Raw genomic sequence first — 13,270 nt, 5'->3', positions numbered from 1 at the left:
TGATGTGCAATGAACTGTTCCTCTTGGCAATGATGTGGAAAACTAAATGGTTTATCAATTATTTCTAACTGTCATGAGCTCTTAACTTACCTCATTACAACCAGGGTTATCCACTAGTTGATGGCTACTAGCATGCAGAGGCTGGCCAGCATTAACAGGATTTAAGACTACTTTGTCCCCAATGACCACCTGAAAAACAAGGTTTCCATTTGATTTTCATGCATAGAACATTTACAAAAGCAATGTTTAATAATGCTCCCCCTACCACTACTGGAACCTGTTGCAATTTTCTTTACGTCACTAGTTTTAGGATATCAAATGCATAAGAAAATAAAGTAACATTTTAAGTAAAAATAGAATTATTTAAGCCATGCCATTTAGCTTGACTCTTGCCTTCTTTGTAATGAGACAAGTTTAAATCATAGAAATATGTATCTTCTAAAAATGATGAAATTGTTTTTAAAAATGCATGCTTCAATTTAATAACAATTTCCATACTACCAACTTCCACCAGTCTTCCACTGTGCTAAAGGAAATGTATACAAATATGGTCCTGGACATTTGATTTTTTTAAATAAATAATTAAATAAGTTTTTGCATTATTTATATAGGACTGATCTTTCAACAATTCATTATAGTCTTCCCCAACCTAGAGTCTTCTCTGTGGAGTGGCATTCCCAGCTAATGCAGGAATGGTTGAGAAAAGCTGTTCCAGGAAATACATTAAGGCTTCATCAGCTTCAAAAATCTAACATTACTTATTTCCATTCCACGTAGGAAATATACATTTCTTTTCCCCAAAATTAGATGAGTCCCATTATACTTCCTATTGAACTTACTAAAAATAATATATTATCTGTGATGTTTGAAGGATCATCTACCACAATTTTGTTTAATTGTGATGTCATGAGTAAGGATGGCGAGCAGGGGGCTCCCATCCAGACTGTTAAGCGCATGCGTTAGCACTGAGGAATTAGGTAGCCATTCCAAGAGACACCGATCGGGCCCGCCTTAACCTTTGGGGTTTATATGTCTGGGTTTTTCCCACGCTTCTTCAGTTTGTTAGGATTCCTGTTATGTACAAGCAATAAAACATTAGAGACCAGTTCCTTGTCTCAGCGTGTTTCCTGGCAGTTAGGACAGGTATGTTTGCCTGGAGGTACTATCTTTGAGCAAAAATCTGACTACATGAAATTCTTAACTCTTCACAAAGCAGCAAAATGAATGGAATAAATAATTAATGGGCTGGGTGAAGGCCTTGTAAACTGAAATTCAACCCTGACTGCATAAACATTTCCATGGATAGGTGGTTCATTTTTTTAGATCGGTAGTATTCTACTTATTCTAGATGGGCTTCTATTTGTTTGTTCAAATGTATAGCCTATTGGATCCAATAATGTATTATGGCCCTAGGTGTCTTTGGCAAGGAATAGCTTAGGTTGGCTAAGCCACCTAGAGCAAAAAGTAGTCTAGTCCCAGTTATACAGTCTGATAGTGTAATATATGACTGCCTTCAGAATGCTTGGGAAATTTAGCTAGTTCAAAATACAATTTCAGTATTGTTGACTACAGCAGGCCAGTAAGAATATAATCCTGATTACCTTAGAGAACTCTGCTAGTTTCTAGATATAGCCTGTAGTGTCAGCACTTACCTTTAAAACTTAGACAATGTAGGACCAAGACACCTGCAGGAATGACTTCTTCCATATGCTTTCGTTCATGTACCAAGATCATCTTCAGAGGCTCTCCCTAAGTATCCACACCATCCAAGGTTAGGAAGATGGTGATTGGAAAGAGTATTTTCAGGATGGCGACACAGACTGTTTAGGGAATTCCCTCTCTAGCTTCAACCTTGCGAATTCTTTCAGGGACAGGCAAAGATGAATGTACTACTTTTATTTCAATATACTGTAATAACAATTTTTGGTATACCAGAATTGAAAGAGTTGCTGAAGAATGGCACAAATAACGTATTTAAAATAAATTGAATGAATTTAAGAAAGAAAGTGAATAATTAAATGCATTAAGTAACGAACAAATACTGCTCGTGGTGCACTGGATAGCCATGGTGGACAGTTGAAAGAGTTCTATAAAACCTTGAAGTTAATATTTATTGTAATAAATAATTTCTACTGTAGTAAATAATTCTAATTTTCATTAGGTTCCCAATCACTTTATGATCAGAAGAAAAAATGATTATTGATGCATTGATGCAAACTAAAACAGCCTAACACAGGAGTTCTTAAGTGAACCGAATGACATTATTTTCATCATCATTCAAAAGTCAGAGAAAATTTAAACAGTTACTGTTCTGGTCTTTAAGGATGTTTCTTGTTTCCAAAACATTTGTTTCTATAGTAATTCTCTCTCTCTCTCTCTCTCTCATGCACAATTGTTTTCATGCTGGGGGGGGGGGCGCATGGAGAAGCACCACTGCATCATAGACACAATGCATTTAATTAATTACAAGAAAGTAAACTAGTGATGAAAAGAATGTTTAACATTTCACATTTCAAATCATTTCCCCTGACAGTTCTGTAAACTTACACTATCTCCTATAGAACGTAGTTTGTAGAATGGCTGTATATAAAACCAGGAACCTTCATTGCCAGCCTCGTCTAGCGTCACTCTCATAGCATTCTTCTCTAGCAGAGCTGGAAGTCTCTTATTTACTGTTAAGTATTTGTTGCTTTTCAAATGCAGAAGCTAGAAGGGAGGGAGGGCAACAAGAACAAATTGAAACAGTTCTCCCTACTGCTGTAATTATTCACAAGGTTCACATTTGGTATAGATCATGATTTGCTTTGCTTTTGGCTTAGTACCATGTATATACTCCAGCCACCGTGGGTGGTGACCATGAGTCATGAGGCAATGTGGGAAACCATCATATTGTGGCTTATGCAGCAATGGTTACCCAAACCATAGCTTAGCAGCTGGTCACTGCTCAAAGCAGAAATGTAATTCATCAAGTGCCTGTAAAATTCCTGTACTGTTCATATTATGATGCAGAATGATATGCAACAGTTGAACATTCAACCCACATTTTTCTACAGTTCCAGCAATATTTCCCACTCTAGAAAGATGTTTGTTGAAGACTTGTATAGTTACATCAGCCATACTGAATAGGTGGTAAAGGACACTTGACAAGGAGACATTTAGTCTATTTGTTAGGATATAAGCATCCACAATGTTTAAAGCATTTGTCCTTTCTAAAGCTAGAGTTCCACTCAAGGTTTCCCAACAACTTTCATGACTTAGCAAGGATTTTAAACTGGATCTTCTACATTACTCCAACCAATACTCCACATGACCTTCTCAAAGCATTGAGTACAGACTACTTCAGTGTTAAACAAATATTTGGATAATGGAAGTATGATGAAGATACCATGTTCACACTGGAAAACAATCCAGCTCTCAAGCACCAATCAGCCTTCCTGTGCCAATAAAACCAGATGCTGAACTTGGAAAAATCATAATCTCGAAAAGCTTCTACCAGGCACTGATTTTAGCAAAGAGAGAACATGAGAAAATTGGGACCTCCTCCCCTCTCACAGTGGTATTTCAGCCACTGCAGAACCAAATCTTATATCCTGACACTGGAACCTGCATACTTAGTAGCCATTTTATTTAATAAAATAGAGCAAGAATCCTAGAAGAACTGGCATAGCCCATAGCTATCCCACAGATGTTCAAACAGATCACTCAAAAAAGTCCCAATTCTGTGTTCACAATTCTGTTTCTCCTTTGCCAACACCCAATAACTTACTCTAGGACAAAGGAAGGAGGCAGGCAGGGAGTGGGTGCTTCCCACCACCACAAGAGATGGATCTCTCTCTCCCAGAATCCCTGGCATGAAAGTGAAACTATTTACATGATTTATGTGTAGAATATATTATTAGACGGACTATATTTACATATTTTGGATAGTAGAATTTGGTCCAATATAGCATTTTGGAGGCAGATGATGTTCTAAGTACATTTGTATAAAGAACTGACACTCCTAAACAAAACTGTAAAATTTCCCCCAATTGATTCTAAAACAAAAACCTTGAAGAAACCAGTTGAAAAATGTCTACCAATGACACTTTACCTATTTTGTTGGGAAATGCATGTCACCACTAATCATTTCTAAACAAACAGCACAATATTAATAGCTCTGTCATCCTTAGAATTTCAAATATTGTTCCAGTTCCCAACAATGGAGTATCCAAGGACAGAAAATCCTAGGACACATGTGATTTAGGAGGAGGTTTTATACATTTTCCTCACTGGTTTTCTCCCCGAATTTACTGCTTCTAAGAGGTCAGAGAAACAGGAGGTTCAAATACAACATGATCTGAAGATTTAACTTATCCCGGGGAGAATCTGTAACATCCCAAATGTTGCTGAATGAGATCCCTCACCTTTGGTCTTCCAAGCAGAGGCTGCTGGTTGTAGCACTTCAGCAGCATCTAGAGAACCAAAGGTTTCCTATTCTGATTTAATTGCTCACTAGGATAGGCTCCCTGATCAAATAAGCATAGCAACGCTAGGATTTTTTTTTTCTTTTTTTGCACAGGCATTTTTAATTCAGAATGTTTTCAGAAATATTATTTTGCATTTTTGTCTAGGCTAGTTTGAAAATAATTTAGATTACCTGTACTGCACCAAGACTTCCTGAAGACAGGAAGTCTTATGTTATGCTTACCTGAATAACATTACCATACTGGATAACTGTACCAAGCAGCTTCCTATTTTCTGTCTCATTCTGCTTTTTTTCCAAATCTGCAGCATGCTAAGTTAAATAAACAAACACAGGAATCTCTGATGAGCCAGGATGGGGAAATCTGCAATCAGTTGTTTTCTTTAAATTAACATGTTACAAAAAATTCTGCAATTCCAGAAAGAAATATTTATTGCACAATTTAATTCAGGAACACTTAGAGTTTACCCACTGAACTCATGCATCTAACTCAAGACTAGTTAAAACCTTCTAAATTTAATTAATCCCCTCAGAGTATGACTAAATCTTGATCCAATCCAATGGATCAAGTTCTGACTCTCAAGTAGCAAGGCTTCTATTGCTGTGTAAAATTAGACTATTCCACTATAGTTCCACTCCCAGTCTTTAAAATCCATATTTTAAAATGTCTGCTTTGATCTATTGGTTTCAGCAAACACATGTGGGAGATGCTGACACCATTTATTGATGTTTTGGGTTTCAATAAATGGTAAAGATGAAAGGAGGTAAAGGGAAGTAGAAAGCAGGGAAAAGTGATTGAAAAATATAAAAGGAATCAAAAATAAAGTACTAAAAATCAGTCATAGATGGTAGATTTGGATTAACGTTCAGCTTCATGTCTGAAACAGCAGTGAAATTTCTTTCTTTTTACAACAGAGCGCTTTCATTCTGAGGTTTAAAAAACAGATTGTAAATCTATAACAGCAGAACCATTATTACATCCATATTTACTAATCTAACTAAAAAGCTGACATTAGGAATGAAATAGTCTATGTAGACAGAATGTGGATTAATCCAAAGCATCTGAACCCATTTTCAGATTCATTCCAATGAATAGACAGAAGTTGAAGTTTTGGACTGAGCAAAAATCCAAAATTATTTATATATTATACTTCTAATTTGCCAAGTCCCAAAGGACTCTGGCTGGTATACAACATTAAACAAAAAGAAAAACTTAGTAACACATTATTAAATTTAAATTAATTTCCAAAACAGAAATTACCTGCAGAAGAAAAGCAAAGATAAAATCCCAAAAATCTATAGCAAATGTCTATAGTGAACTACATTTAATTCAGAGCCCTATTTTTAGAAAGAAGTTATCTTTCTTCTGCTAGATAATAGCAAGACGAAAATTGCTTTTTGTCAAGCTGCTGAAAATTATGCACATTCAACACATATTTGGAAGAATATTTCAAAAGCCACCCTGCAAATGGAGGAAAAGGATGGACAGGAAAGATATAAAGACCAAAATGACAGCTTACTGCAATGGCAGCAAGACTTCTACCTAGATCCTAATGCTAAGTAACCATCTAAATCAGTGTTTCTTAAAGTGCGGTCCAAGGACCCTTGGGGAGTCCCTCATAACCATTCCAGGGATCTACAAATCAAAATTATTTGCCAGATATTGAAAATATCTGCAAAAATTTAAAACAATTGTCACTCTTCTCATTATTATTTTTATTTGTTAAAAAAATAGGGTTTTTTCATGAAACATATTTTATTTATGTCAATATGTAATGGGTTTGGTATTGTTATTTTTACATTATTGAATAAATAAATATTCTACAAATGCATCTGTTTTAATTTTTAATATGATAAATACTGATAAATATAGCCAATACAAACAAAAGCTCTTTTGGGGTCCTCCATAATTTTTAAAAGTGGGAAACGGTCCTTAGAGCAAAAGGTTTAAGAAACACTGATCTAAATAAAATTACTGGCATTGCTCATCTGGAACTTGATACTACCAATATGCAAATCATTTTCCCTAGCTTTCTTTCTCCATGTTGTCTTGATTTTCAGGAGACCAGGAACCAGTGCATATATCTCAACTTATTATTAAACCATCTTGAGATTTTTTTAAAAACAAAAAGTATGCATGTTTTTTACACTGTTGTTGATGATGATGTTGTACAATGTCTTATGTTATTTAAAAAATGATGCCATTTTTAGTACTTTTTTTCCCTAAAGAAAAATCAAACAAATCATTCTATGTAACAGCCACTAGGTGTCACCTTGTTAAAAGAACTGATTTTGTATTCTGGTTAAAACTTGTCCCAGATTCCTAAATCCCTTAAATGGCATTAGTTTAAAACAACCTGACCCTTAGCACAGCTTGATCTACAGCAGAAGATCCTGAATTCCATCATTAGATACACAAGCCAAAAATGCACGTGACTAAATATGCATGTTGAACATTTTCTTACAGATTACTTCAAACCACATGGAGAAAAAGTACCAAGACAGGAAACAGCTTCGCAATAACTTCACCCAGAATTCTCAATGAACACTCTGCATCCAGATGTTGTGTACACCCTACCCTGGCAGAAATTATTCATTAAAAACAAACCACTGTATTACCTGAGCATCCTCTAATGCATTCCTCTGTTCAGAAGGGACTCTGTGAGCTTACTGCAGCAAAGACCACTGTAGCATTTCAAATAATTTTCTACACAAAAAATACGTCTTTTCCTGGTATTGCTAAATATGGCTAAGATCCAAAGGCTTGCTTAGGCTTGCCTGCCTCCTTTGTATTCTTACCCAATTTAGATCTCATCGAGCTATTTTTGAAACTTCCCTAGGTTTCAAATTCAACTGTTCGTGAGACCATTGCATTGCCTGAGAATTATTTTACAAAGAACAGGTTCTTAATCTTCTTTAACTACAAGGAATGTTTACAAGGTTAAGTAAAGGAATTTTTTAATATCAGGAACTGACCTAACATAAAGGGTCAAATCATTTGCAATTATTTTCCCTCAATAAATTTTATACACTTCCAGTTATACATATTTGACTGCTAGTTCTTTGGATTAAATTTGGCTCATTCCTTCCTCAGAAGGACCAGACACATAGAAAAAGGAGTATTCACTTGTATTCATTTATTAAATTGATTTATATTGCTACCCATATCACAGATGCAACTGTGGGTGGCTCACAACACATTAAAAATAATTAAAAAGATACAATTAAACAATAAAACCTACTGTTCCTTGTGGGAACAGAACAGTTTAAAATAATTCATTTGTTAAAAATACATGCTTGTTTCTACTTCTATTTTGTACAAATGTTAAGTATTTGTTTTGCTTTCTATTTTTCAGATAAAGTGAACACTAGCTGTGTTTACAAGACACACTTAATATATAAACCACTTATAATAACAGTTTATTCATTTTTTTCCTATTTTCTGGGTTTGCACACTATATTAGGCTAAGGGGATTGGGAGTGGCAGGCACTGTTCAAGGCCTGTTCCAGTCTGTGTTGGGAAGGGAGTGGTCAAGCCCTAGGCTCCTGTTTTGCAGGGTGTCTCAGGGCTTTGCCCTCCCAACTTTTTTTCTTTTAATATTTACATGAAGCCATTGGGGGAGGTCATTTGTCATTTTGGGGTAAGGTATCATCAATATGCAGATGATATCCAGTTGTACATCTTTGTCCTCAGCCATCCAAGTGAAGTGGTCAAAGTTCTTTCCCAGCATCTGGAGGCTGGGAGGGACTAGACAGGAAGGAACAGGTTGCCAAGACTGAGTCGCTAAGGGTTTGGGGTCCCTCAGATCTGGGGTTTGCTCTTTGGTTCAGGATGGGGCGGGGCTACCCCATTCAAACTTGGTGTGCAACTGGAGTTTTTCCAGGATTCACAGCTCCTGCTCAAAGAGCAGGTGATACCTGTGGCTGGGGGTGCTTTGCCCAATTGCACCTTGTGTACCAGTTACATCCATTTCCTGGACCAGGAGGCCCTGCTCATAGTCACTCATGCCTTAGTCACCTCCTGATTGGACTACTGCAACATACTCTAATTGGAGCTGCCCTTAAAGACTATCCAGAAGCTTCAGTTAGTCCAGAATGCAGTGACGCAGGTAATTATGGGTGCAACTTGTTATGCCCATGTAATACTGCTAGTCTGTGAGCTGCACTAATAGGCTTTCAGATGCAATTCAAGTTACTGGTTATCAATTTTAAAGCCCTACATTGCATAGGACTTGAGGGACCACCTTCTCCCAAGAATGTCTACCCATCCCACATGCTCCCACAGGGACGGCATGCTCCAGGTTCTTTCTTTTAAGTCCTGTCATCTTATGGGACCTAGGAAGTGTGCCATTTCTGTGATTGGCCCTGCTCTCTGGATTGATCCGTCCCTCCCTCCCCCACATATATATAACACACCTAAGCTCTGTTTGCTTTTAGGAAAACCATTTGAGACCTGGCTCTTCCCCCAGGCATTAGGGGCCTGTTGAGTGAAAGTCCCATTTTGGTTGTTTGGTTATGTTGTTTGGTATCTTATATTTATATTTTGTAAGTTTTAAAAATATAAAAATATATGGCAGTTTATTGTTTGTTTGTTTGTTTGTTTGTTTTTTGCTGCATGCCCTCCCAGAGTCATACTGTTGAGTCAGGTAGCCTGGTAAGACAGGATACAATAACTGGTTCAGCATGTCAAGTGAGCAAGTCTACATGCTGCAACAAAATAAGAATGCATAAATAGCTGGTCTCAGATATTAAGCCCTCCTTTTAAAATATAATAGACATATATTTAAGTCTATCCTTACAACCTTCAGTGAAGTAGTTCCCTTTCCAAATCTTTAGTTGGAACTCAGACCAGCATCCTTTTGGGACAACTAATGCTATGACTGTAACTTTGAAATTAGAATGAGAACAGGTCAAAGACCGTCACTCCAGAGCACATACTCACATGTAGTTTGTTGAGCAAAACAGCATCAGTTGTGCTATTAGCTCCTGGTTTAGCAGCTTTCCAGAACTGCTTCTGTGCAGAATAGCGATTCATGGGGCATAATTTAAAGAGGCAATCTACAAAGAGACATAAGAAAGGATTGTTGCAGCCCTGAACGGATAGACAGACAGACAGCTATTACTATTAATACTGTGCATTTTATATTTAAGGAAACAATTTAAAACAAGTCACAGGAAATCAGAAGTTCTTGGAATGAAACAGTAGGAAAACTAAGCCATAATATAACATCTACTTTTTATTATATCTCAAAAACACTTGAAACGATCCTAACTGAAGGAAAGGTTTGTCAGCTTGGTCTAGTGGTTAAGGTGCTGGGCTAGAAACCAGGAGACTGAGAGTTCTAGTCCTGCCTTAGGCGTGAAAGCCGGCTGGGTGACCTTGGGCCAGTTGCTCCCTCTCAGCCCAACTCACCTCACAGGGTTGCTGTTGTGGAGAAAATAGGAGGAGGAAGGGGTATTAGGTATGTTCCCTGCCTTAAGTTATTCATAAAACTAACAAAAGTAGTATAGAAAATAAATAAAATAAAATAAAATAAACTTGCTTTTTGAGATAATAAAGCAAATTCTTTCTAAACTATCTTGGACAATTTTGAACTGAAACATTTGTTAATCCTTGATTATGATAAACACTGTAATGTAGAAGTGTTTGTGAAGCACAAATATCTTACTGATTCCCAAACAAGGTTTCAAAAGCTTTAATATACATTTTAACAGTTTTTAACACTAGTACACTGAAAAATATACCTAGAATGTCTTGTATTTTTAATGGACGTGTTTCTGCTAAAGTAGCTTCTTTCTTTGCAGACTCAGAGAAATAAAGTTATATTATTTCTAATTCTAAATCCAAGCTTAACCCCTATATGACACAGAAATTAATGGCTTAAACAATACAACTAATTTGGACTCTTTTCAGAATAGTTTGCAGAGTTATTACAAATACAGTCTTTCAGATGTTAAACAGGAATTCAAATATTGAAAAGTATCTTTTGTACAAAGATTATGCTTTGATAACCAAAGAAATGCAAAAATTGGAACATGGAAATCTTGTTGAAAGCTTTTGGGTAAAAGGAATAAAAGTCAAAGGAGAGACAGAAACAAATGTGACTTTGTTGTGGAAGTTCATTAGAGATCTCAAGAAGACCTGGGTGAAGATTTTCTGTGCTGTTTGACCAGACTTTAAAAGAAACATGCAATAGTGGCATTGGGAGAGTCATCTGCTGGTAACCTAATTCTGCCAAGATTCAGAGGTCTAACAAATTCCTGTCTCCCTTGCTGAGAATCTGGAAGAAGAGTTAAGGGAATGCGCTACTCTGGCCCTAATCCCTACCAAGGAGAAATTGATTGAAGAAATAAAAGTTACTGTAAATTTGAAAAAAAAATGACCATATTATCCTTGATTTCATGATATCAGGGATTAGAGAAGAGCCAGAGTTGTATATTGGATTTCAGATGTTATTCAAACTCACTCTCAGCCATGGAAACTCACTGAGTGAATTTGGGTTAGTCATGGGAATAAAAATAGAAGGTAATGACCATGTAAGACTTCTTAAGCTCCTGGAGGAAAACCAGGATACAAATTAACAAATAAACTACAAACAACAAACAAAACAAGTACCACGAATCATTTCCAGCCACCAGATCTTAGGCAAATGTTCAAATCAGAACTTTTGTTATCCTTTGATGAAAGAATAATATATTATGCACACATGGTTGCAATCGAACAACCAAGCTTAAGCTGAACTATGCTAACCCTGATGAATCCCATTATATTCCATTATTTAGTTGCAACAATCTAAAGTGAAGAAGTGAAAGAAATTGTCTCCTTAGCCTTAAAGCAATGCTAAACCACCTTGAGCAAGAATCAATCAGGTAGATTCCACTTGGAAGCACAATCAGCAGATGCCTGTACTTTTGTCTCAAATCTGGGATACTGAGGATCACGTGCTTGTGCTAAGGGTAGAGCAGAAAGAGCAAACTAGTCTTAAAAGCCTGCTGCTCCCTCCCAATTTCAAAAGAGTCAGTCTTAATATGGGCCAGCTCAAGTACAGCTTTCAGCCAGGTTAGCCTTTGATGCAATGTTCTACCAAATTCAAATTGCCAGATGTGCTTAAATGTACATCTTCATTCCTGAGCAAGGTGGAGCCAAGCCCATGTTCCCTTTAAACAGGACTTCCCACTATAATGTCTACATTTTTTTTTAAATGCAAGACTTAAATTTCTATTTAGTTACTGCAAGCCCAAACAACACTTGCTCAAAATGTAGTAAATGGTCTCCTCTTCAGTGAAAACAGTGCAGAGCAATAGGAATGGAGCCCCTGGAAGCTGTGAAACAGAGGTAAATTTCTTACAACATGAAAGTTGATGAAAAAGAAAAGGAAAGCTATAATTAAAAGAAGTAAGAATGAATAGCTGTGTATTTCAAGTTGCAGTTTATGATTTGCCTCCAACCACCTGGATTGATTTATGTCCTAAATGATTGCCTTGTTACAGCTTATAACAAATACATATTAATGAAATCTTGCTAAGAGTATGAATTGTATTTCCAAGCACTGAAATAATAGCATATAACAAATACAGTATATCAAAGACACACTGGAAAACAGACCAAACACATACTAATATCGTTATTACAAAACACAAAACTTGGTGCATTGAAACATGTTTTGTTAACCACATTTTACACCAAGTATGAGCTTCTCTTGTATAACCAGGCTGTAATCTATACCTGTATCTATAACAAGGTCTTCCTGAAATAACTAGATTACAGTCTACCAAAGAAGTATTTTCTTTCTTTCTTTCTTTCTTTCTTTATACATATGCAAACTAAAGTAGCTTTCCTTTAGCACATCACTATGAATCTCCCTTTAAGATCCTAAGAATAAATGTACCCACTCTGGCATTATACAGTATGCTTTAGACTGAACGAGAACAAAGGTAGATTCATGTTGAGGTTTTCCTACTAACGATTAAGACTATTGTACCTAATCATTTTGGCCAGGTGAAGAGGTTGTATTTGATTGACTCCTTTCACGTGCTTGATGCAAATCGCCTGGGGGGAGGATCCTGCCCGGACTTGTTTCTTACTTCCTCTTTTTTCTCTCTGCCTATATGTAGCCAAGCCAGGTAGCTCTCAATGAGAGCTAAGTCCTTTAAATATGTTTTGCTTTTTGTAAATAAATTATTTTTATAGAAATGCCTGGTGTGTGACTTTTCTGATCTCTCCTGGGCTAAAGGCTTTCCCAGCATTCTGCCAACAATTCATACATTTTCTCTACAGTTTTGCATTATTACCATGAGCAGCAGTGGTCTGGCTCATGACATTCAATCATTCATGAGATCTAGCAAATGAATGAGAAACTAATACAAATAAGTAACTTTTATAGACTGTTTGGTGACTTTTATGGTGGTACTTTTTTAAATACTTTTTTGCTGACTGCTTGTGGCTCATAGCAAGGTTATGCTGCCAATTAGGTAATCAAAGGTTCTCCAATCACCAAAGGCAGGGGAGGAGAGCAAGAAAAGTCTTTACTTGGCAGCTCAGAAAAGCAAAGACATCTAGATTCTCTCATTTTTTTGTCCTTCCTGCTGTTTGACTGGAACAAAGTTATGCGAGAGGTAAGAATAATTAATGTCACCAGTTAACAATGCATGAGTCTTCTTCAAATCTGCTTCCACCCACATCTCTTACTGGGATTCAGCTGAAGCCCTTTGGGTCCCTGCTTTGGTTCTTTTGCCTCTACAGATACAACCTGGTTATTATGTGTGGATCCTTCCTTAGTACTCCTCTCCACATTATCTTATCACCCT

General features: G+C 36.6%; 1 protein-coding gene across 1 annotated transcript in view; it reads right to left on the bottom strand.

Moving 5' to 3' along the window:
* Window positions 1-13,270, bottom strand: part of ITPR1 (inositol 1,4,5-trisphosphate receptor type 1) — a 246,737-nt gene that overhangs the window by 153,696 nt on the left and 79,771 nt on the right. Inside the window, exons 4-7 of the mRNA XM_063291609.1 lie at window positions 9,405-9,520; window positions 4,688-4,774; window positions 2,548-2,706; window positions 91-189 (exon numbers count right to left, since the gene is read on the bottom strand). Coding sequence (XP_063147679.1) covers window positions 91-189; window positions 2,548-2,706; window positions 4,688-4,774; window positions 9,405-9,520 — 461 coding nt within the window. The remainder of the gene's footprint in view (window positions 1-90; window positions 190-2,547; window positions 2,707-4,687; window positions 4,775-9,404; window positions 9,521-13,270) is intronic.

This window comes from Candoia aspera, chromosome 2, assembly GCF_035149785.1.
Source record: "Candoia aspera isolate rCanAsp1 chromosome 2, rCanAsp1.hap2, whole genome shotgun sequence".
NCBI classification, from domain to species: Eukaryota; Metazoa; Chordata; class Lepidosauria; order Squamata; family Boidae; genus Candoia; species Candoia aspera.
Note: the sequence above shows the minus strand (reverse complement) of the source record. Positions and strands in the feature narration are given on the sequence as shown.